The sequence below is a fragment of the Pan troglodytes genome, chromosome 4 (assembly GCF_028858775.2).
Source record: "Pan troglodytes isolate AG18354 chromosome 4, NHGRI_mPanTro3-v2.0_pri, whole genome shotgun sequence".
NCBI classification, from domain to species: Eukaryota; Metazoa; Chordata; class Mammalia; order Primates; family Hominidae; genus Pan; species Pan troglodytes.
In genome coordinates this window covers 70,025,407-70,051,342 of record NC_072402.2, presented here as the reverse complement: position 1 = coordinate 70,051,342, position 25,936 = coordinate 70,025,407, and the positions used below count along the sequence as shown (strand labels likewise).

The 25,936-nt window shown below is 36.3% G+C and overlaps 1 protein-coding gene across 2 annotated transcripts in view; it reads left to right on the top strand.

Annotated features, from left to right (window-relative positions):
• The first annotated feature begins 720 nt into the window (after nucleotides 1-720).
• The window catches only part of CCDC152 (coiled-coil domain containing 152), a 51,015-nt gene continuing 25,799 nt past the window's right edge, over nucleotides 721-25,936 (top strand). The window contains exons 1-4 of one of the 2 annotated variants that reach the window (XM_016953350.4): nucleotides 721-895; nucleotides 11,035-11,123; nucleotides 14,367-14,472; nucleotides 21,524-21,592. In XM_016953350.4, coding sequence (XP_016808839.1) covers nucleotides 847-895; nucleotides 11,035-11,123; nucleotides 14,367-14,472; nucleotides 21,524-21,592 — 313 coding nt within the window. In that variant the 5' untranslated portion in view covers nucleotides 721-846. Of the gene's footprint in view, nucleotides 896-8,451; nucleotides 8,786-11,034; nucleotides 11,124-14,366; nucleotides 14,473-21,523; nucleotides 21,593-25,936 lie in introns of those variants that run through there. The other variant, XM_530813.7, reaches the window with a different exon arrangement.

Below are 25,936 nucleotides of genomic sequence, written 5' to 3'. Positions count from 1 at the left end.
GGGATCTGGTGTCACATACAGGCTGACAGCTTTCACAGCTGCCGACTCTGAACATCTACAAGACATTTGACTGTGTTTTCTCCCTTAAAAATAACTTTATTTCTTTTTTGTTTAATTTCAGTTATTTAATTAATGCTACATTTGCTGTTATTGAAGTTTGATAGAATCACATTTTCCCAAAATACTGTTTTGTGAATATAGGTGGTTTAAATGTAATGCTTATGAACATATTATTTCAACTTCCTTGAGCCCTCTAGAATTAAACAGTTTAATTGCATTAAACAGGCCACTACTCCTTAAACCGCAAACCACTATTACATGACCAGGTGGAGCCATTTGAAACAGCAAACCATTTTTACATGCTAAGAGATGTTATTTAAAATATCTAAAAATAACAATATCTACCTCAATAAGTTTTCATTGGTTTTAAAAGCAAAACGCACACATGCAAACACACACACACACACACACACTAGTTAAACAATTTTTGTTGGTTTAGCCCTAAATCCATAGATTAATCTGGAAGACTGGACATTTTGCAAGCATTTGCTTTGTGTTTTGTAATTTCCTTTTAATCTTTGTTATTTTGTTTAGGATACCCTATACTGTTTAAATATTTCTAGGTATTATGAAGTCAAACTAAGAATTTTCACTTAAAAATTAATCTAATTTACTTATTTTATATCAATGAATTCATCCCAGATTTTTAATTTAGTTGTTAAGCATTCTGGATGTATTTTTCATAGGAACACTATCAGATCACCACTTGAAAAGAACACAGTTTTGAAATTATCTTTCATTTCATGTTGGAGAAGAACACTTGACCAGAAGAGAACGAGGAGGCAGATGGTGGCTTCTGTGAGAATGATGAAGAAGACTCACAGACACTTCCAAGGTCTGCAGCATTGGTGTAGTGGTTTCGTATGTCATACTTTCTTTTATGTGAGTCACACTGCATTTATTTGCCATAATTTCATTTTCATAACATAGGAATGGATCCCAGAGAGAGAGCGATAAAGATTCCTTAAGACTAGTGGGCACAACCTGTATACAGTAGAAAGATGTGGTTATAGTGGTGAGAAAGCAGTTGCCTGAGGTAGAATTAACTGAATAGTGAAAGTAAAATGGCAAAGAGTAGGCCTCTCACTGAGGGTTTGGGCTCATCAAACAAAATCTTGATCCTTTCTGACCTCATTAAGTGTCTTTTCAAGAAGATATGATATCCTCAACGTTTATAGACACTCTGCTGTGCCTTATACTGCCTATTCATATATCTAGCTTCAATTTGTTCATTTTTTGCTTGTTTTGGTTTGGTTTTTACTATAATCTTTTCTGGAGACACTAATGGCAGGGCTATGAATTACTTTTTTTGTAGGAGTCAGAGGGTGAAGCACATCCAAATTGGATCTGTTCGCTGTGGTTTTCTTTTTCTTTTTTTTTATTACTATAAGTTCTGGGGTACGTGTGAAAAATGTGCAGGTTTGTTACATAGTTATACACGTGCCATGGTGGTTTACTGCACCCATCAACCATCATCTACATTAGGTATTTCTCCTAATGCTATGCCTCCATTAGCCCCCCGACCCCCCAACAGGCCCCAGTGTGTGATGTTCCCCTCCCTGTGTCCATGTGTTCACATTGTTCAACTCCCACTTATGAGCGAGAACATGCGGTGTTTGGTTTTCTGTTCTTGTGTTAGTTTGCCGAGAATGATGGTTTCCAGCTTCATCTATGTCCCTGGAAAGGATGTGAACTCATCCTTTTTTATGACTGCATAGTATTCCATGGTGTATATGTGCCACATTTTCTTTAACCAGTCTATCATTGATGGGCATTTACGTTGGTTCCAAGTCTTTGCTATTGTGTTCACTGTGTTTTAAGAGTCATCTGCCTCTACAGTTTCTCCATTTCTTTTTTGATATTGCTCAAATATTGACAACTGCATAGGAAGATATGTACACTCCTATATGTAGATGATTTTTAAAAAGCATTATCTCAAAAGTTATTTTGCTAACTACTATTAGAATGAATGAGCATATTTCAATTTTTCTTACACAAAAATCATTTGGCAGATGTCCTCTCTTAACTAATACAACAAACTATTTTTCCCCCTTTACTTAGGCCTGCATAATGGAACTGTTATTTTGACAGGTTTATGTAAGGGTAATTATTGGTAAACTTTTTGCAAAGTGGCTATAATTATTACCTTCCTGTATTTACCCCCTTTGCAGCTCCTGCCATCAATAGATGGAGTCTGTTTCTTCGCTACTTGAGTCTGCGTGGCCTTGTACCCCGCTTTTACCAATAGAATGTGGGAAGTTGCTGTAGGCCAGTGCTGAACCTGGTCCTGTAGAGCAGGGGTTCCCAACCCCCGCACTACAGACTGGTACTGGTCAGTGGCCCATTAGGAACTGGGCTACACCGCAGGAGGTGAGCAGCAGGCGAGGAAGCGAGGCTTCATCTGTATTTACAGCCACTCCTCATTGCTTGCATTATCGCCTAAGCTCCACCTCCTGTCAGATTAGTGGTGGCATTAGATTCTCACAGGAGTGCAAACCCTATTGTGAACTGTGCATGCAAGGAATCTAGGTTGCACAGTCCTTATGAGAATCTAATGCCTGATGATATGTCACTGTCTCCTATTACCCCCAGATGGGACCATCTAGTTGCAGGAAAATAAGCTCATAATGATTCTACATTATGGTGAGTTGTATACTTATTCATTATATATTACAATGTAATAATAAAATAAATAAAGTGCACAATAAATGTATTGTGTTTGAATCATTCTGAAACAATCCTCCCATCCCAGTCTGTGGAAAATTTGTCTTCCACGAAACCAGTCCCTGGTACCAAAAAGGTTGGGCATCACTGCTCTAGAGGGCCTTGCATGTCTGTGATTTCTTTCTCAGGATGATTAAACTCCTTAAGAACAAGCCTGGCTGAGCCTGCTAGAGAATGAGAGACCAAGTGGCAAAGTGACAAGAGTGATACCAACTAAGTCTCCAGAGACTGAGAGCCCAGCCCAGATGAGTAAAACTAGCTAAGCCACTTACCTGACCAATGGCTAACCGCCAGTGCATTAAGAACCCAGCCAAGACGAGAAAACTTGCCTACCTGATCCCAGTTTAAACTGCTGACCTTAAATAGCATGAGCTAAATAAATGGCTGTTTCAAAGCACTGCATTTTAGAATGGTCTATTGTATCACAAAAGCTTGCTGATATAGGAACTAGCATTGTTCATTGGTTAATTCTTTCTTTTATTCAACAAATATTTATTTCTGGCCTACTCAAAGCCAACCCAGGTTTGACACATTTATCCTAATCTTCAGAGGTTTGTTCTCATTTTATAAAGATGAAATGGAAGGGCAGAGAGATAAATTGACTTGCTGAGGACCACACAACTAGTAGGAGCAGAGCCAGGATCTGAAGCTAGGAATGTTGAAAGGCTCATTAACCTGCCCCCACCAACAACGTTATCACTAAGAAGGTAGGTTATGAAAAAGTTAATGTTCTCTGGGAGCAATGGAATATTTTAGGCCCAAATTGTCAAACTTATGCTCTATTATGACATTGAAGCCATCATGGATCACTTGTTTACGTACTGGAACAGACTTAAGACTAAATTTTGAGAAAAAGTCTGACTTCTTCTGAGAGTACCACATAGCCACCTCCAAGTAGCTGTTGAATACAAGGCCATTAAGAGCTGGTTAGACTATTTTATTATCACAAAAATACTACCCTTACCATAGACTCCCTATCTAAAGTATATTTATGTCAATAAATTAAGTAGAATAGCTTCACTTCCTGTCCTCATCCAAAAATGCAAACTCTGCCCAGATAGCAACATTGATTCTACTCTTAATGAAGCTCATTAAAAGATGGAATGTTTATATATCTAAGTAGGATTGTTTCAGGAAAAGTAATCCAAGTACTGCATGGTTTAGACTTTATTTTAGAATCATGTTCAAATTCCTCTGTCCATTTGGAAAAGGATGGGGGTGAGTCTAACCAACAGTGTTCCATTGGGTCATAAACCTGATGCATGGAATGTATTTTACCTAATTACTGCAGGAAATGCTGAGAGCTAGAGATCTACAGAACTCGAAGCCAAAGTTGCAGTTGAAGCCCAGACAATATGGTCCAGAAACAGATACTGAAATATGGGAATTACGTAGAGAAACCTGAGGAGGGAGATAGTGCATCAAGAGATCAAGTAGAGGTTAAAAGTAACCCTAGCATTTAAATGTTGCCCACAGCTAACATTTTTTTTTTTTTTGAGACAGAGTCTCACTCTGTCACCCAGTGTGGAGTGCAGTAGCGTGATCTCGGCTTACTGCAGTCTCCACCTCCGGGGTTCAAGGGATTCTCCTGCCTCAGCCTCCCTAGTAGCTGGGATTAAAGGTGCCTGCCACCATGCCCGGCTAATTTTTTTTTTTTTTTTTTTTTTTTGTATTTTTAGAAGAGATGGGGTTTCGCCATGTTGGCCAGGCTGGTCTCAAACTTCTGACCTCAAGTGATCCACCCGCCTCGGCCTCCCAAAGTGCTGGGATTACAGGCGTGAGCCATCATGCCCAGCCACCCACAGCTAACATTTTGATGGAGGACAGTCGCTGAGTAAATAAAATAAAAGTGAGACCTGAAGGGTACATTAAAGTGTTAGCCCTTCAGTTCTCACTTTTATCTTATCTACTCAGCGACAGTCCTCAATCACTGTAACTGAAGCACCTCCCACTCACTTTTAAAATCGATATCATAGATTTGTGTTTCTTCGCACTTATTACAATTTTATGTATAGGTAATTTACTCAATGTATTACCTATTTCCCTTTTAAACTATAAGTCCTCTAAGGTCAGGGGCCAATCTGTTTTGTTTATTCCTAGTTTTCTCATAGACCTCAGGACATAGTTGGTGCTCAAGTATTTCTTGAATAAATAAATGTGTAATTACTGATAATCTTAAAAAGGCAAAGGAAAGAAATGAAAAGCTCTAAAAGCTTTCTACATAGAAGATCAATGCTTCTCAAACATTTATATGCACATGAGTCACATGGTAATGTTGTTAAAATGCAGACTTTGATTTAGTAGTTATGGGATAGAGTCTGAGACTGCATTTTTACAAGCCCGCAGGTGATGCCCATGTTGCTGGTGCAGAGACCACACTTTGAAAAGCAGGGGCCTAGATCATGATTCATTATGATTGCCATTTCTGATCCAATCTAGCCTTTTTCATAGAGATATTTCGAAAGTGTCTTAAAAAGCTCATTTCCACCTTTACTCTCAGGCTAATATTGAGGAAATTGCCTATTAAATTATCCAGTGCCTCCTATATGAATCTTAATGTGAAAAATTAAGAAGTTAGAGTTAGGGAACATGGTTCCTCCTGAGAAACTTGTATGTTTTCTCCTCTTTTACAAAAATAAATAAACTAAGTAGTTAAGCCTGTATCCTTTTTTATTCCAACCATCAGTAAATTCAAAGCCAAATTTGTAGCAGAAATATAAAAACTTTATTGACCTACAGGCCAGAGTATTTCTGTTTTATTTCTCTACTGCTCTTCAATTTCTAATTTATATTTCACCTTGTATAGGTGAAATATGTATGTAGCATTTTTAAATAAATATTCATGGAAATGAGAGTGAGCTGAAATTTCAGCAGTTGGTGAATTTGATTCAAAGACAAAAAGCATGGCCTAAACAGAGGTAAGAATATCAAGAGAGTTAAATAATAGGGCTGGAACAAAGGACTCAGTAGATTAGCCAAACCACTTATAAACATTTGCTGTGATATGGGAGCAACACCATAATATTTTGTTGTTATAATATGCCGGTGATAGTAACTAAAATAATCAAGTGAGATTCCAATGCCAGAGCAATATTGCCAATAACATATACTAGATTTCAATCCTCTGCTAGTTTCTCCTTTGAGACTGTAAGCTCCAAGGCAAAAGGAGAGTCTCTTATTTGTCTTCGCTCTCCTTAGTGCCTAGACTTGCAGCAGCTGATGTTTTGTAAGTACTTAAATATTTTAGAATGAATTAATGAGTGAAGCTATTTTCAACCTAAAAAAATCAATGTATCACTCATTTTAAGATCTTTATGTACATAAACCGGTAGCTTCTGATTTTTTTTCAGCTGCCTAGGTACATATGCATTTCTCTTCCAAATCAGGGTATTTTTAATGAATTCCAGTGTTACTTTCTTTGTTAGTATGACAAAATAATGTAATTTGTTTCTCTATTTTGGTTTTCCAGGCAGTCTTAAAATATATATTAAATAAATCCTTGATCTATCAGAAAATAAATATTCTCTTTTTTCCCAACTTTTATTTTGGGCTTGGGGGGTACATGTGCAAGTTTGCTACATGAGTAAATTGCATGTTGTTGACATGTGGTGTATGACTGATCCCACATCCAAGTAGTAAGCAAAAATGAATATTTTCTGAGCAAATATTTGATGAATTCTGTTTCTCAGTTGGATGGTATCTAAAGAATAAGACTGTGAATACAACTGTGAAACACATTCACTTTTTAATGATGAAATGATGACAAGTTCATTTAGTTTCTCATTGAAAGATGTACTTTAAACCTACTAGAATTCATTGAAAAAAATGCTAACATTTATAAACTGGAAGATAAACTTGCGACCCATTCTAAACTAGAAAAATTAAGCTAAACTTTTCTGATTTATTCCTGATGTGTTGGTTCATTTCTATTTTCTCTATGGTAGGCTCTATGGAGAAATATATACATATACATATATATGTGTATATATATATACATATGCATATATATGTGTATATATATACACATATGCATATATGTGTATATATATACATATGCATATATATGTGTATATATATACATATGCATATATATGTGTGTATATATATACATATAGGTGTGTGCACATATATATATATATATATATAATATTCCAACTTTCTTAGTCTCTACATCCCAAAATCATTAGATAGTCAAGGCTTCTGTATTTCAAATGTTGGAACATCCAGAAGATTTGGAAGTACAGATGAGGCAGGGGATCTAGGGAGCTCCTCCCTCTCCACCTTACACATACCAGTCACCACATATTTTCAAAGGACTCCTGAAATTTGCCTAGGATGGGCCTAGGTGGAACTTAATACATACATACATACATTCATACATGCGTGCGTGTGTGTGTGTGTGTATATATATATATATAAAGAAAATAGAGTTTCTTCCCCCAAGGAGCCAATAATAAATACAGCAAAAGAGGTAATACATCAATTCAGTCTTAACAAATGCCACAGAAAGCTAGCATGTTCCATAGAGTAAGGAAAGGTAGATCACAACTGATTGATACGATCAGTGAATGACTCATGGAGAAGGTAGCATTTTAGCATTTAGGGTCTTAAAATGGGCTTGTTTCAAAAGTTATTATGACATGAGTTATATGGAACATTTTATATTTGCTAATTGGGTAGAACCCGCAATTCAGCAGGTCATTTTCAATATTTCTATGTGTTGCTACTAATGTTAGGGAAAGCTTATTTGAGCAGCAGAGTGAAGACTACAACCCCCATTTTCCACTTTAACCTAATTTTCTTGCCATTATGCCACACTACCTTTCAACTAGTAAAGTATGGGTTATCATATTACTGTTTATATTTTTTCACTTGCCAAATTTTGGAGTCTATCGAAAAATCACATTAACAAAAATAAACCTCCCATCTCCCACTCAGAAAAAAAAAAAAAAGCAGATGAGGCGAAGTTGGCAGTGGATTCGCTTTCAAACTATTACTGAACAACATTCAAAAATTCTAATAATTAACATTTCTGAACACTTACTTTAAGCAAGGATCTCCATTAAGCATCTTATAAATGCATCACTTCATTTAATCGTCACAACCGTCCTAAGAGGCAGGCTTCTTTTTTTTTTTTTTTTTTTTTGACTGAGTCTTGCTGCTGTGGGTCTCGGCTGGAATGCAATGAATGGTGCGATCTCCGCTCACTGCAATCTCCGCCTCCGGAGTTCCAGCAATTCTCCTGCCTCAGCCTCCCAAGTAGGTAAGATAACAGGAGCCCGCCACCACGCCCGGCTAATTTTTGTATTTTTAGTAGAGACGGAGTTTCACCATGTTGGCCAGGCTGGTCTCCAACTCCTGACCTCAGGTGATCCACCCCCCTCGGCCTCCCAAAGTGCTGGGATTAGAGGCGTGAGCCACAGCGCCCGGCAGAGGCAGGCATTATAATTAATCTCTTATACAGATGAAGATGCTTAGGTGCATGAAATTAAGAACTTACCCACTATCACCCACGGAAAAAGAGAAGAGTTGGGGTTTGAATCCACGCAAGAGCCCACGCCCTTAATCATTAAGCTACCAAGATATAACTCTGTAGATGGGAAACCATATCTATTAACTGGCTCTGGAATTTTAAAAGGCAATTTTATAAGTTACAAAAATAGATATGGATAATTATTTATTCAATGGAGCTGACTCACAATTCAGAACACCCAATGTGATTTATTCTTTGGTTGGGGAAACAATTATTGATCCGGTGTTGATTCGTGTTCTGGAAACCACATGAAAATACCTAAGCAGCCGCAGATGCTGAGCGGAGCTGGGCCAAGTTGGTAAGAACTGCTGGTGGTAGGAGCTCCAGCATAGCGCACAGGGCGGGCCCAGAGAAAGGCGGGCCCATTGTTGGGGGATTCGGCTTCGGAGGAGGGGACAGCATTCAGGGGTGTACCAGGCCCCAGAGGCAGCGGAAAGGGAGACTGTGGGGAACTAGGAGCAACAGCAGGTACACTCCAAACTCTATTGACGGTTCGAAATTCCCGCTTTATCCATAGAGATTCCTTTCTTCATATTTCCTTACAGTGCTCTGGGTCCATTACAGGCTTTTCTTTTCAGACACCTCTCTCACATCCGCGGGTCCTCGGCCCCCATCCTTTATTTTTGCTAGGCCGCTAAGGACGCTAGAAAGCGATTCGAAACTCCCGCTTTTTCCATAGAGATGCTTTTCTTCTTATCTCCTTACAGTGCTCTGGGTCCATACAAGTTTTTGTCTCAGGCACTTCTCTCACATCCGCGGGTCCTCGGCCCCCATCCTTTATTTCTGCTAGGTCCCTAAGGACACTAGGATGACGGGGAGGGAGCCAGGGGACCCAGGCTTCAGGACTGAGAGTGAATTCTTGAGGGGAGGTGAGGAGGAAAGAGGAGGGACCAGAGCGTGGGGCAGGCGAGCGGCGAAGGACCAACTGTGTGGGGTAGGGGAGAGGACGAGCCCCGGGACTCAAGCCAGCAGACAGGAGGACCCAAAAGGAAACGGAACTGTCACGCTCCTGTGGGGATGGTTGAAGCCAGCAGGCAAGAAGACAAAGAAGGAAATGGGACTTTCACTTGCCTGTGGGGACGGTTGAAGCTGAGCCTTGAAGGTCACAAATCAGTCTCTGCTGCTCACTAAGGAATTTGACAAGCACTGAATCACCAGCTTGACACCGAATTTCACAGGGCAAGACCATATTCACTGAAAGGATCTTGACCTAAGAAATCAGAAGAGCAGGCAATTCATTTCTAGGCAATTGACCTAGAAATGAATTGCCTGGCTCTGCCATTATGGCAAAAGGGATATCATGCAACGATAGCAAATGGAATATTAGTGATGGTTTTACAAGGAAATAACAGGGTCTTCTTTGGGGGAAGGAGTTGAGAGAAAATCAAGCTCAAATTTAAATGCATTTATTTCAAGAGCCAGATTCTGAGACAAAACCCTAGTAAAACCTTTTTTATTTAAAAGGTTAGGTACCAAAAAAAAAAAGTTGGGGGTGGAGGGAGTTTCCATTAACTACTTCAGATTACCATGTAGCACTATTAAAGAATAACAGTACTATCAAATAGCAATTATTTTTAATTTTACTCCAAAAGGAATTTTACTGTATCATGGGAGGCTATTAACAAATATTTTTCTGCTGTAAGGATCAAGTTTTAACTATTTAAAGGATTTTATATGTAGTTGTGCTTGCATATGTCATACATAAGATAATAATTCGAGATAATAATTCAAGAAACAAAATATACAGCTAAAATTCTCTGAGATTTAAAAACCATTAATAATTGCTAATGCAAAATATTTCAAAAAGAAGAAAATGAGATATCTTGATGAAATAACATATTGTCAAGCAATATCTGTTTTGGTTAACTTCCTTTTAAACAATAATATGCCCCCAAATTGCTTTGAGTAACTACATCAGGAATTTTACTTACATTTTACTTTGGACTAGTTACCGCTTTCACACACCATACATTGGTCCATGTTTTTTCCTCAACCTAACATCCCTGAATTTCAAACTTGTATTTTCCCTTTCTTCTTTGCTATAGAAAAATCTAAAGACAAGTGTCTCATACTTGTTTACATTACATCTGAAGATGTAAACTCATCCAGTCAGAATGGATAAATTGACTTTTGCAAAGTAGCCAGCATTTACATTCTGGGATTCTGAAGAATTTCTTATGATTGATTTCATAGGACTAAAACTGAAACTCTTATTCTTCAGCAGTTAGCTGGCTATCCCCAAAGGTTAATCCCTTATACAAAATTACAAGACAATAGAAATGCAGAGAGATTGCTTTGAGCACATTAATTTCCATGCATCTTTTATTTACCAGTTTACCAAACAAAATATAAGAAATAAGCATAACAGCAGAAAACATTTGTGACATGATAGTTAAACAAGTATTTTTAACATCTTTAATTAAGAATAATTACAGTTAAAAGTCATGCCTCAGATTTAATATTGCATTAGGTTTTAATGCAGTAAAGAAACAAATATAAATAAGTCAACTGGGGTGTGGGTGGTAAGGAGTGGAAAAGACAATGCATTTGACCACTGTTAATATTGATTATAACAAAAATTCTCTCAGTGCAATGGAGCCCAAGTAGGTGCCCTATGAGTTGAATATAGAAATGTTAGTATTTGAGCTATGAACACTATTGTGGTGCTTTAGATCTTATTTATTTATTTAACACTATCTACTGTTTACTACTTTCAGGCATGGACCAAAGCAGTGAAGGATGTATGAAAAAGATTAGCAGTGTGAATCTTGACAAACTTATAAATGACTTCTCACAGATAGAAAAGGTACGTAAAGATAGAAAACAATTCTACTATATAGGGATACATGGAACAGATTTTGCCAAGGGAAGAAGTTGGGAAGAAAGAAAAATATACCAAAAAATGATCAAGATAATAATATTATATTTTGCTATGCTCTTCTCTCTCATTTTAAAACTCCATGTTTAAAATATATCTGGCTTGGATTCATTTGTACTAATACATCAAAATGTCCCTATGACAGGGGAACAAATAATTTATGTACTTTTGCCAAAGTCAAACAGAAAATACATATAGTAGTCCCCTTATCTGAGGTTTTGCTTTTTACAGTTTCAGCCACCTGAGGTCAACAGTGGTCCAAAACTATTAAATGGGAAATTCCCAAAATAAACAATTCATAAATTTTAAATTCTGCACCATTCTGAGTAGCACGGTGAAATCTTCCATTGTCTCTGTCAGTCCTGCCCAGGATGTGATTCATCCTTTTGACCAGTGTATCCATGTTGTATTATAGACCACTTGTCTGTTAGTCACTTGGTAGCCACCTCGGTTATCAGAAGGGTGAGTACAGTACAATAAGATAATTTCAGAGAGAGAGACCACATTTATGTAACTTTTACTACAGTATATTATAATTGTTCTATTTTATTATCAGTTATTGTTATTAACCTCTTACTGTGCCTAATTTATAAATTAAACTTCATCATAGTTATGTATGTAGAGGTAAAAACATACTATATATAGGGTTCAGTACTATCTGTGGTTTCAGGCATCCACTGGAGGTCACGAACATATCCTTCCATGGATAAAAGGGAATTGCTATACTTGAAAGCCTACATTGTCCAGGCAGGGCACGGTGGCTCACTCCTGTAATCCTAGCACTTTGGGATGCCGAGGAGGGCGGATCACGAGGTCAGGATATCTAGACCATCCTGGCTAACACGGTGAAACCCCGTCTCTACTAAAAATACAAAAAATTAGCCGGGCGTGGTGGCGGGCTCCTATAGTCCCAGCTACTCCGGAGGCTGACGCAGGAGAATAGCGTGAACCCGGGAGGCGGAGCTTGCAGTGAGCCGAGATCGCGCCACTGCACTCCAGTCTGGGCGACAGAGCGGGACTCCGTCTCGAAAAAAAAAAAAAGAAAGCCTACATTGTCCATAAACTCTGGAATGGTTTTAGTAAACATTGAAGTAAATGCATATTTCAATCTGTTATTATAACTACTCATTTTTTAGTATTTCCTGTTCTATCTCTTCCATTTTCCTTCTTTTTTGCCTAAAAGCAAAGCCATTTAAAGTCTGTCTCCCCAACTCTGGACAAATGGTAGACCAAACCCACAAGTGTATATTGGGTTTATCCTCCCTCCTCTGCCTTCAATAGCTGTTGAAAAATGTAGGTGGTTAAATGAAAGAATTGGGAAGTGACTTTGTGAAGCAAGAGTGGGAGGGAGGCTAATATCTACTTCTGTTTTCTCTTCTTTTCTTGTAATTCTTTTCTATTCCTTCTTTTCCTCAGCACACACACACACAAATGTCATAATGAAAGAATTTTTATGATCATGCGTATTTTGAAGTAACATTATGAGCTTTTTTTAAACGGTAAAGTTAAGTGTTCTTAACCGAGTGATTCCTAACATAATAAGAGATAAAAGAGAAAGGAATAAGAAGCATTTTTGGTGGGAAAGGAGTTAGTGCAATGATTTTGGAAATTAATTTGGAAATATCTGTCATATTCTTAAACACTTTAAATAAGAAATAATTGTTCATTTTTGAGGTGATGATGGTATTGTGGCCATATTTTGAAAGAGTCATCTCTTGGAGATACATATGGATGGTAATATTAACAGATGAAATAACATAATGTCAGAGAGTTGCTTTAAGATCAATTCAAAAGTGGTGAGACTAGGGCGGTGGATAGAGATACAGATGATATAAGACTGTTCATGAGTTGATTTTTGAAGCTATTTGAAGAGTATATGGAGGCTTATTATACTATTCACAAAAATACCCAAGAGATATGGTCAAGAATGTTTAACCATTACAAAAAGTAGAATATGGCCTCTGTCTGTCTCTCTCTCTCTCAGTAAGAGACTGGTTAAATAAATTACAGCATATTCAAAAATGAAACTGAATGTAGCTGTTAAAAAGAATGAGGTAAGCCAGGTGCGGTGGCTCACGCCTGTAATCCCAACACTTTGGGAGGCCAAGGCAGGTAGATTGCCTGAGCTCAGGATTTTGAGACCAGCCTGGGCAACATGGTGAAACCTTGTCTCTACTAAAATACAAAAAATTAGCCGGGTGTGGTGGCGTGCCCCTGTAATCCCAGCTACTCAGGAGGCTGAAGCAGGAGAACTGCTAGAGCCCAGGAGGCAGAGGTTGCAGTGAGCCAAGATTGCCCCACTGCACTCCAGCCTGGGTGACAGAGTGAGACTTCATTTCAAAAAAAAAAAAAAAAAAAAAGAATGAGGTAGATCTATGTGGGTTTACATGACATCGTCTCCCAGATAATAGTACTAAGCGGAACAGCCAAGGCACAGAACAGAATATAATATGATTTCTTTGTATAGCTGTACAGTCATAAAATATTTTGGAAACATATATAAGGAATTGTTAACCATGGGACTGAGAGTTGAATAGTTGGAAAGAAAGTGGTTCAAGTTAGGTCATATTTTTACTTTTCATTTATAACTGCTAGTCTGTTTTAATATTTTACCATGTTACTTTTTAATTTGAAAATAAATTGGGAAGTGGGCTTATTTAAAATACAGTCATATATTGCTCAATGACAAGGATATGTTCTGAGAAATGCATTATTAGGCAATTTTATCATTGTGTGAATGTTATAGAGTATATTTACGCAAACCTAAATGGTGTAGCCTATTACACACCTAGGCTTTATGGTATAGCCTACTGCTCCTAGGCTACAAACCTGGACAGCATGTTACTATACTGAATGTTGGAGCCAAGTGTAACATAATGGTAAGTATTTGTATATCTAAACATAGAAAAGGTACAGTAAAAATATGGTATAAAAGATAAAATTGTTACACTTGTATAGGGCAGCTCCATTATAATCTTGTGGCACCACTGTTATATATGCAGTCTGTTGTTGATCAGAATGTCTTTATGCAGTACATGACTGTATATGTATTTTTTTATTAGACTATCAGATATTAAGTGGTTTGTATTTTCATTAGTCTGCATATACTTAATAAAAAATTAAACTAGCAGCATTGATTTGTTAATAATAAGTATTCTATTTCTTCTACAGAAAATGGTAGAAACCAATGGAAAGAACAATATACTGGATATTCAGTTGGAAAAGAGTAATTGTCTATTAAAAGTAATGCAAGCAAAGGAGGTCTCCATTAAAGAAGGTTAGTTATTTGCTGCCTGAGGAATGCTAATTCTAATGAAAGTGTTTTTCCGTTCAACAGTGATTAATATTACACCATATATTTGTAAAGTGTTTTAAGTCCACATAGAATTTTCCAGACTATCATCTCATTTATATCCTTACTATAGCCCTGAAAGACATGTAAGATGGGTATTATTACTCTACCTCACCAATGAAGAAACACAGAATGAGACAAGTTAAATAATCTTTCTGAGACTGCTCAACTTTCTGAGGCCAATAAGAAATGGCCAATTGAAGTCTCAATACAGGCCTATAAAAACCATAGGGAAAAAAATTAAGTTGAATTTCTACCTTATAATTACATCAAAATAAATGTCAAATGTGTCAAAAATTTGTGTTAAAAATGAAGCTGTACACATATATTGATTTGCTCTGTCAACTGAGAGAGCCTAGAGGCAATAATACCCCACTGACATTGAGCATACCTGGTTCCCAGATCTTGGTTCCTTATACCATTCTCTAATAAAAGGAACCAACGTTTTTTTGAGACATGGCTGATTATAGCACTGGGGCAGGAAATATGCACGATAAGCCTCAAGCATCTTGTAATGGCAGAAAGTAAGAAAGTCCTCAAAAAGGAAAAAACAAACAAAAAAAAAGCACCCCACAGTGTTGGGAGTATGTTGAAAGTGAGACAAAAGCCAACTGAACGAGCCAAAACTGGAACAACATGAGCTAGCCCAAAGTATAAAATAAACATCCATAAATCCTTACTGATACAAATAAATGATTTAATAAATAAACAATTGGGGAAGAAGACACACATCTTCTGCGCAGAAGAATTACAAATGACTTTTGTAGATATTTTGCCCTCAGGGAGGAAGAGCATGGCTCCACACTCATTAATCGTGGGCTCAATATAGTCACTTTCTTTACTATAGTGAAGACACAGTATGGAAAGGGTGAGGGTAGGGGAAAAGTAACTACAAAGTGGAGAAGCCTGACAAATACTACCTCAGCACAAGATCAACATAAATTGTTATATCATATTGATAGTATATACTCTTGATAAGATACAATAAAGATGGCACTTCTGTGGTCTTTCTCCCCAAAACCCATAACCCTAGTCTAATCATGAAATAAATATCAGAAAAATTCCCATAGACATTACAAAATACTTGATCAGTATTTGCAAAACTGTCAGAGTCATCAAAACTAAGGAAACTCTGAGAAATAGTCACAGCCAAGGTTTGAAGATATAGCCCTAAAAAGTAAAGTTTATTAAAAGTTAAAAAGATGAAACCACAGAAAAACTAGAAGAGAAATGTAGGGTTTTTATTTTTATAATGGAGAAGGACTTTCTAAGTGTATGACACAGCATATAGAAACAATGAAAGAAGGATTTGTACTTTTGACTCTAAAAAATTAATAAACTTTTTGGAGCAGTTTTAGGTTTACAGAAAAAAATTGAGTGAAAGTACAGAGAGTTTCCATATACTCTCTCACCCCACCACTTCCCTATTACTAATATCTTGCATTAGTATGGTACATTTGTTACAGCAGATGTGCCAATTGATCCACTATTATTAACTAAATTTCGGCCAGGCATGGTGGCTCACACCTGTAATCCCAGCACTTTTGGAGGCCGAGGAGGGTGGATCACGAGGTCAGGAGTTCAAGACCAGACTGGCCAAGATGGTGAAACCCCGTCTCTACTAAAAATACAAAAATTAGCCAGGCATGGTGGCAGGCGCCTGTAATCCCAGCTACTCGGGAGACTGAGGGAGGAGACTTGCTTGTATATTCAAACATTTGAAGAAGAAATAATACCAATCCTACTCAAACTGTTCCGAAAAACAGAGGAGGAGGAGAGAATACTTCCACACTCATTCTACAAGGCTGATATTACCCTGATACCAAAATCAGACAAAGACACATAAAAAAAATAACTACAGGCTAATATCTCTGATGAATACTGATGTAAAAATCCTCAAAGTACTAGCAAACCAAATTCAACAACACATTAGAAAGATCTTTCATCATGACCAAGTGGGATTCATCCCTTGGATGCAAGGATGTTTCAACATATGCAAATCAACCAATGTGTTACATCATATCAACAGAATGAAGGCTAAAAATTATATGACCATTTCAATTGATGCTGAAAAAGGATTTGATAAAATTCAACATTCCTTCATGATAAAAACCCTAAAAAAACTGAGATAGAAGAAACATAACTCAACATAATAAAAGCAATATATGACAGACCCAAAGCTAGTACCATACTGAATGGGGAAAAACTGAAAGCCTCTCCTCTAAGATCTGGAACATGACAAGAATGTCCACTGTCACCACTGTTATTCAACATAGTACTGGAAGTCCTAGCTAGAGCAATCAGACAAGAGAAAGATATAAAGGGCGTCCAAATTGGAAAGGAAGAAGTCAAATTATTCTTGTTTGCAGATAATATGGACTTACATTTGGAAAAACCTAAAGACTCAACAAGAAAACTATTAGAATAAACAACTTCAGTAGAGTTGCAGAATACAAAATCAACATACAAAACTCTGTAACATTTTTATATGCCAACAGTGAACAACCTAAAATAGAAATTTAAAAAGTAATCCCATTTACAATAGCTACAAATAAAACTGAATACCTAGGAATTAACCAACAAGTGAAAGATCTCTATAATGAAAACTGTAAAACACTGATGAAAGAAATTGAAGAGGACACCAAAAAATGGAAAAATATTCCATGTTCTTGGATTGGAAGAATCAATATTGTTAAAATCCCCGTACTACTCAAAGGAATCTACAGATTCAATGCAATGCCTATCAAAATACCAGTGACATTCTTCAAAGAAATAGAAAAAACGATCTGAAAATTTGTATTGAACCACAAAAGACCCAGAATAGCCAAAGCTGTCCTAAGCAAAATGGAAAAAACTGGAGGAATCATATTACCTGACTTCAAATTATACTACAGAGCTACAGTAAGCAAAACAGTATGATACTGGCATAAAAACAGACACATAGACCAATGTAATAGAATAGAGAACCCATGAACAAATCCACACATCTATAGTGAGCTCATTTTTGACAAAGGTGCCAAGAAAATACACTGGGGAAAAGACAGTCTTCAATAACCGGTGCTGGGAAAACTGGATATTCATATGCAGAAGAATGAAACTGGATTCCTGTCTCTCACCATATACAAAAATAAAATCAAAATGGATTAAAAACTTAAATCTAAGACCTCAAACTATGAAACTGTTACAAGAAGACATCAGGGAAATTCTACAGGACATTGGTCTGGGCAAAGATTTCTTGAGCAATAACCCACAAGCACAAGCAACCAAAGCAAACACAGATAAATGGGATCACATCAAGTTTAAAAGCTTCTGCACAGCACAGGATACAATTAACAAAGTGAAGAGACAACCCACAGAATGGGAAAAAATATTTGCAAACTACCCCTCTGACAAGGGATTAATAACTAGAATATATAAGGAGCTCAAACACCGCTATAGGAAAAAAATCTAATAATCCAGTCCAAAAATGCGCAAAAGATTTGGATAGACATTTCTCAGAAGAAGACATACAAATGGTAAACAGGCATATGAAAAGGTGCTCAACATCATTGATCATCAGAGAAATGCAAATCAAAACTGTAATGAAATCTCATCTCATCCCAGTTACAATGGCTTATATCCAAAAGACAGGCAATAACAAATGCTGGTGAGGATGTGGAGAAAAGGGAACCCTCGTACACTGTTGATGGGAAGGGAAATTAGTACAATCACTATGAAGAACAGCCTGGAGGCTCTTTGAAAAAATGAAAATAGAGCTACCATAGGACCCAGCAATCCCACTGATGGGTATATACACAAAAGAAAGGAAATCAGTATGTCAAAGAGAGATCTGCACTCTTTGTTGCAGCACTGATTACAATAGCCAAGATTTGGAAGAAACCTAAGTGTTCATCAACAGATGAATGAATAAAGAAAATGTGGTACTTATACACAATGTAGTATTATTCAACCATAAAAAAGAAGAGATCCTGCCATTTGCAACAACATAGATGGAAGTGGAGATCATTATGTTAAGTGAAATAAGCCAGGCACAGAAAGACAAACATCATATGTTCTCATTTATGGGATCTAAAAGTCAAAACAGTTAAACTCTTGGACATAGAGAGTAGAAGGATGGTTACCAGAGGCTGGGAAGGGTAGTGGGGGGCTGGAAGGGAGGTGGGGATGGTTAATGAGTATTTAAAAAATAGAAAGAATGAATAAGACCTACTATTTGTTAGCACAGTAAGGTGACTACAGTCAATAATAGCTTAATTGTACATTTTAAAGTAACTTAAAGAGTGTAACTGGATTGTTTATAACTCAGTTGATAAATGCTTGAGGGGGTAGATACGCCATTCTCCATGATGTGCTTATTTCACATTGCATGCCTTTATCAAAACATCTCATATACCACATAAATATATACACCTACTATGTAACCACAAAAATTATTTTTAAGAAATACAATTTTATTTGTTCTAAATCTAATGTCCTTTCTGCTGGATAGTACTTAGCAAAAAGCATAAGTTGTCATAAGAATGACAACTTATGGAGCCAAGTGTGTAATAATTCACTCAGGAAGGAGGGGCGAACTACACATGATCAAATTTATTCAACAACAAAGAATGATATATGGACATTTTATTTTCTGCATTTGATGCCAGACAGATAAATAATTTATTTGCCAGTTAAAGATAGTAATAATATTAGTATTGAGAATCAAGTACTGCAGGAAACTCTTTACATGTATAATTCCTTTTAATATTTGCAACTATTGTATGAAATACATATTAATATTCGTATTTTTGGTTAATCTTAGAGCCCATATTTGAGCTCAAAATGATTATTGATTTACTAAATTATACAGTATAAGAAATAGCTTAATATTCTGACCTCTGGTTTTTAGGAAGAATTTAATAGGCCATCATTTTCAAATTACACAGTAAAGTCCAACAACAACAACAACAACAACAAACAGTGTGGATTAAATTTTGCAAAGAGAATTAAAAGCCATTGTTCAAAATTTGTGAATGGTATTCTCATGAAGAATTTATCTAGGTTCCATTGTAGAAAAATGTGGTGAGAGAGCCACCTTGTGTTTAAGTTTTGAAAATACACACTTTTGAAACATTCAGTTGCAGGGTTCTGTTTTCAATTTACGGATTACTGAAGTAACTTCAGCTACTATATTCTATGAATGACTGGATTCATTATTCTAAAAGGCACAAAGACAAGTGATGGCAGAGTCTGTCTATGCCTCTTTAATTTTTGAATTCTATCAGCTAGCACAGTGACACTCATGAAGCAGATTCTCAGCTAATTTCTGTCAAATGTAATTTAACCGTTATTCTCTTACTGGGAAATAGCAGGATAGAGAAAATGGAGGATGAGGGGAACTTTGAGTAGATGATGGGGATGGTAGGGAGAGCAGGGAGGAGTGAAAAGCCACAATAGCACCTTATAGCATCACAAAGCTTTAAACTTCTGCAAAATACTTTCATTTCTATCAGCATAGTTGAAAAAGTACATGAGACTGAGTGCAGAATCTCTAACTAAAAGGTGAAAAGTTTTGAATTCTCCCTTCACAGTATTGGTTCTTTCATTCAGTCGACAAAATATATGTTATTTTCATACCAGAGATTCTCTACTTACCCCTTATCTGCTTCAGCTTACTGTGATATTACCTATCAACCCAATAATCACTGAACAAATATTTGTGGATTGCCTACTATGGACCACAAGTGTTCTAAACAGTAGGAAGCAATGGTAAGCAAAACAAAAAATAGTCTCTGCTGTTGTAGCCCTAATAGCCAAGTGGATTTCTAAAGTAATAGAAATTACCACTACTATTGCTGTCCATCTTGGCTGTTGCTGGTGGCTACCAATATTATAGTCAAGGCTTGGATGCACGTGTCAAGGCTCTAATATTTGCAATGAAACTTCTAACTTCTATTATGTCAGCAGCCATTGGCAGCACAGTTGCTGAAGCCTTGGAACACTACTTACTGAGTTTTTACTCCTTTTATTGCTAATCTCTTGGTCTAAGGCTCAAGCCTAAGTACTAAGAGGACAGACTGGAAGATACAGTAAGAAAAGCATTGTCTTTTACCACACAATTGTATCACACATTGTCTTATACCAAAACAATATAATTTGACTCCCTTTCCTTAGGATGTTCTTTCATGGAAGATTTGCATGGACATACTTCTTATAGTTCCCCAGATATATGCAGGTGTGCCTTACTACTTAGGGCAGAGATTGCTTAGGCACATGGTAGGATCCATACTATTCTGTGCTTTAGGAAAGTCATTACCAAGTTTTGAAATTCATTTGGCTTAATGAGTGAGTTAAAAGTAAAGGCTCACACCTATAGTCCCAGCATTTTAGGAGACTGAGCGGGGTGGATCACCTGAGGCAGGTGGATTACTTGAGGTCAGGAGTTCGAGACCGCATGGCCAACATGGTGAAACCCTGTCTCTACAAAAATATACAAAAACTAGCCAAGCATGGTGACGCGTTCCTGGATCCCAGCTGCTCAGGAGGCTGAGGCAGGAGAATCACTTGAGCCTGGGAGGCGGAGGTTGCAGTGAGCCGACATCGTGCCACTGCACTTCAGCCTGGACGACAGGGCAAGACTCTGTCTCAAAAAAAAAAAAAATTATATTTTTCCTTTATATAATTTTCTTTAAGGTGCTTGGCTGCTTTATTAATATCTTGTAATTTCGAATTAAATATTATTATTATTATTTTTAGAGACAGGGTCTTGCTCTGTCACCCAGGCTGGAGTGCAATGGCATGAGCATAGCCCCCTGCAGCCTTGAACTCTTGGGTTCAAGTGATCCTCCTGCCTCAGCCTCTTGAGTCAATAGGACTACAAGGCACACATCACCATTGCCCGGCTTAAATATTATTTTATTTTAATAATTTCAACTGAGAGAATAATTCCAAAATGAAAGCAAGGGATTTTAAAATAAATTTATCTTTTATGTTTCAGAATGTGCTACTCTTCATAATATAATAAAAGGGCTACAACAGACCATTGAATATCAACAGAATTTGAAAGGTAAGTTAGAAAAAAAAAGTAAAATCTAAAAAAGCATTGTGTATTTGAGCACCTTTAAAAATAGGAAGTTTTCACATTGTTGATAATAAGTTTCAATTTATCAGCTAAAAGAGGACTCCTTACTACTTAAAAATACTTTCCTAGATGATTATGAAATAAGAAATGTTATCCTGAACAGAACAATTCAGTCATGTTCTATCTGATAGTGACATAAAGGGATGTTTTATATAGGTCATATAGTTATTACCTTCAAAAATTTAGAACTCTATTTATTCTCAGTAGCATTCTTGGTCTTTAATAATCTTGTGTTCAGTTTTGAAGAGTGGATATTACTAGTTAAACCATAATTTTTTATTTAAACCACAGTGATAGTTTACCATTTAATTTTTTTGTCATAGACTAAGACTATATTTGTGCAAGTGAAGTCAACACATTCAGCTTATCTTATCTGTAACAATCATGTTAATCAAACAGGCCTACCACTCACAAAACAGACCAAGTATTTTGTGCTGTTCTGACTCAGCTGTGATGGCTGTGAGATTTTCTTCTACTATATCAGAGATTAGACTAAATTGCCTTAAAGGCCCCTTCCACATAAAACTCACATCAAATAAGCATTTCTCATCTTAGACCTCTGCCTTTATTTTAAAACAAGCACCTTATATATGTGAGCTAAAATATTGATCTTATATGTGATTCCTGTAATTTGGAGTGTTAAAAAGGGGCACTCATGCTCCTATTTCAATGCCAGGGCTCAAAACAACTTTTCCCTTCCTTGTGACTAAAATACCGCACCCAGCTGGGTTCTCTATTCTGTTCCATAATCTACATGTCTGTTTTTTTTTAACAGTGCTATACTGTTCTGATTATTGTAGCTCTATAATATATTTTGAAATTAGGTAGTGCAATGGCTCCAGGTTTGTTCTTTTTACTCAAGATTGCTTGGGCTATTTGAGGTCTTTTGTGTTTCCATATGGATTTTAAGATTGTTTTGTCTACTTCTGTAAAGAATGTCATTGGCATTTTGATAGCGATTGCATTAAATATGCAGATCATTTTAGATAGTATGGACATTTTAACAATATTAATTCTTCTAATCTATTTATCTGTGTCTTCTTTCATTTCCTTCATCAATGTTTTATTACTTTCAGTATACAAGATTCTCACCTTCTTTGGTTAATTCTTAAGTATTTTTTTTGCCATTGTGAATAGGATTGTTTCTTAATTTCCTTTCCAGATATTTTGTAATTTGTATATAGAAATGTGATCGATTTTTATATGTTGATTTTGTATACTGCAACTTTACTGAATCTGTTTATTAGTTCTAATAGGTTTTCTAAGTATATAGTCATGTCATCTGCGAATATGGATAATTTTCTTTTGTTCTGATTTGGATGCCCTTTATGTCTTTCTCTTTCCTAATTGCTCTGTCTAAGATTTCCAACACTATGTTGAAAAGAAGAGGCAAAAATGCTAAACACACTCCTGAACAATCATTGAGTCAAAGAATAAACCAAAGGAATTTTTAAAGTATCTGAGACAAATGAAAACACAACATACCAAAACCTATAGGATACAGCAAAAGACATTTTAATGGGGAAGTTTATGGCTGTAAAGCCTAAATTTAAAAGGAAAAAATATATATATATCCAATAAGTAATCTATCTTTACACCTCAAGGAACTAGAAAAAGAACAACAAATTAAGCCCAAAGGTAATCAAAGGAAAGAAATAATGAAGATTATAGGATAAATCAATCAAATAGAAAATAAAAAACAACAGAAAATTTAACAAAACTAGGAGTTTGTTTTTTTTTTGAAAAAATAAACTAAATTGACAAATGCTTGGCTACACTGAAAAAAAAGAAAGATGTCAATATATAAAAGCAGAAATGAAAGAGAAGACGATACAACTGATATCCTAGGGGGCATGAGGAGGATAATAAGGGACTATTAAGAGCAACTATATGCCACCAAACTGGATAACCTAGAAGAAATAGTCAAATACCTAAGAATATACAACCTGCCAAAACTGAGTCAGAAATAGTCAGAACACACCAATAACAAATAAGGAGATTGAGTAAATAATCAAAAATCTCCCACCAAAGAAAAGCCCAGGATGAGGTGGCTTCATGGGAATTCTATTAAACACTCAAAGAGAAAGTAATACCGCTTTTTCTTAAACTCTTTCAAAAAATAAAAGCAAAGGGAACACTTCCAAACTCATCCTATGAGGCCAGCATCACCCTAACACCAAAATCAGACAAAGACACTGCAAGGAAAGAAAATTACATCCCAATATCCCTGATAAACACAGACTCAAAAATCTTCAATAAAATACTATCAAATAAAATTCAACAGCCCATTAAAAAGATCATATATCCTAACCAATTGGGATTTATCCCTGGGATGCAAGTATGGTTCTGTATACACAGATCAATCAATGTGATACACCATATGTTTTCTATTTATTATCAAAATGAATAGAAAAAAACACATGAACACCTCAATAGATACAGATAAAACATTTGACAAAATTCAACATCCACTCATGATTAAAACTCTCACGAAATAGGCATAGATAGAGAAGATAATAGGCATGGAAGGATCTTGCCTTAACACAATAAAGGCCATAGATGAAAAGCTCACAGCTAACATCATAATCAATGGGAGAAAACAGAAAACTTTCTCTTTAAGATCCAGTACAAGGCAAGTACAAGTTTTAAAATAGCCTTTCTTGGCCGGGCGCTGTGGCTCACACCTGTAATCCATATCCTGGCCAACATGGTGAAACCCCGCCTCTACTAAAAAAAAATACAAAAATTCGCTGGGTGTGGTGGCACATGCCTGTAATCCCAGCTACTCGAGAGGCTAAGGCAGGAAAATCACTTGAACCAGGGAGTTGGAGGTTGCAGTGAGCCGAGATCGCACCACTGCACTCCAGCCTGGCTGCAGAACGAGACTCCGTCTCAAAAAAAAAATAAAATAAAATAGCCATTCTTAAAAATGAATATTGTATGATGTCTCTTGCAAATAAATGATGACTCATTGAGTTCACTTTCCCAATGCTTTTACAAGCCTTGATTGAGCAAGGTAATAGATAAGAACTATCTATATTTGACCATTTTCATCCAATTGATTGCCAAGATAGTATGATTAATCTGCTTATTTAAGCTACCCAGTGGTTTCCTTTCCAATAGCTCTTTTCTCTCCTTAATAGGAAGCTGTTTTTCTTTTTCAGACATTCACCCTTCATTCACTTAACCATATGCCTCAGGGGAAGCTGATCGCATCCAAGCTCCAAGGGAGTTCTTTTGGAATAATTTTCCTCTCTCCCAAGAGATGGACTATGTTCTTCTGGTTGTTATAAGACTGTATATAATGCCTAAAATTGTTTCAGATTTCTTGTTTCTAGTCTAAAAATCATGCCAGCAGGATGATTTTGGAGGATAGCAAGAAAAGTAAACTAAAAGGATCTGGTTTTTTGGTAACATTATTGAGCTGATTAATCAATTACCCTTTGGGTTTAAGAGACTTTTCAGTTACAATGAGAGAAATGCTACCTTCCTTTAGTCTTATCAATGAATCTTTTCAGTAGGGACTTATGAATTATGTAAAAGATAATTCAATGAGATGTAGAAAAAAATTGCAATTCTTATTTATCTTTATTTTCATCTGAAAATACAAAGCCAGTCATCTTACAAAAATTTAATAACTGGGATAATATTCCTTTTTCTATCTATAAGTTAATTATATGTCACGCATGATACACAAGGTTCTTCTTTCTCTGAGGAGAATGGGAGTTCTAAAACTGAACAATTGCATGTTTACTTTTTCCCCTAGTTTCAGTGTATGGCCATGTAGTACAGTTTATATGTTTCTGGATAAGAGGATTGATAGATAAAATTAGCTAGTTCTAATCAAACTAATCCTTTCAAAATGGACAAGTAGTTTTAAAAAATAAAACATATATTGAGGACAATAATAATTACAATAATGCAAGCACAAGCCAACAATAAGAAAGTATCAGAGCTGTCACTTCTCCTACCCCCATACAAGCTCTTTATCAGGCATGTTAAGTTAAAAAGTAGTGAAAGTCTATTAGACTTGATAAAATGTCAGCCAACAGTGGCCAATTAACTGATTTTGGAAAATTAATTTATGGAAAAACCATTGTATCTTTAGAAATGGTTCCACCATTAAGCAACTTCAGGGCTGAAAATGTGTCACTTTTAAGTATTCTCACTTGCACATAAAACTTGGAAACAGAATTCTAACTTTAATGAAAATCCTTCAAACTTACCTCATCTTTCTGGTAAAACATATAAGGATCTCAGAAGTTGTCA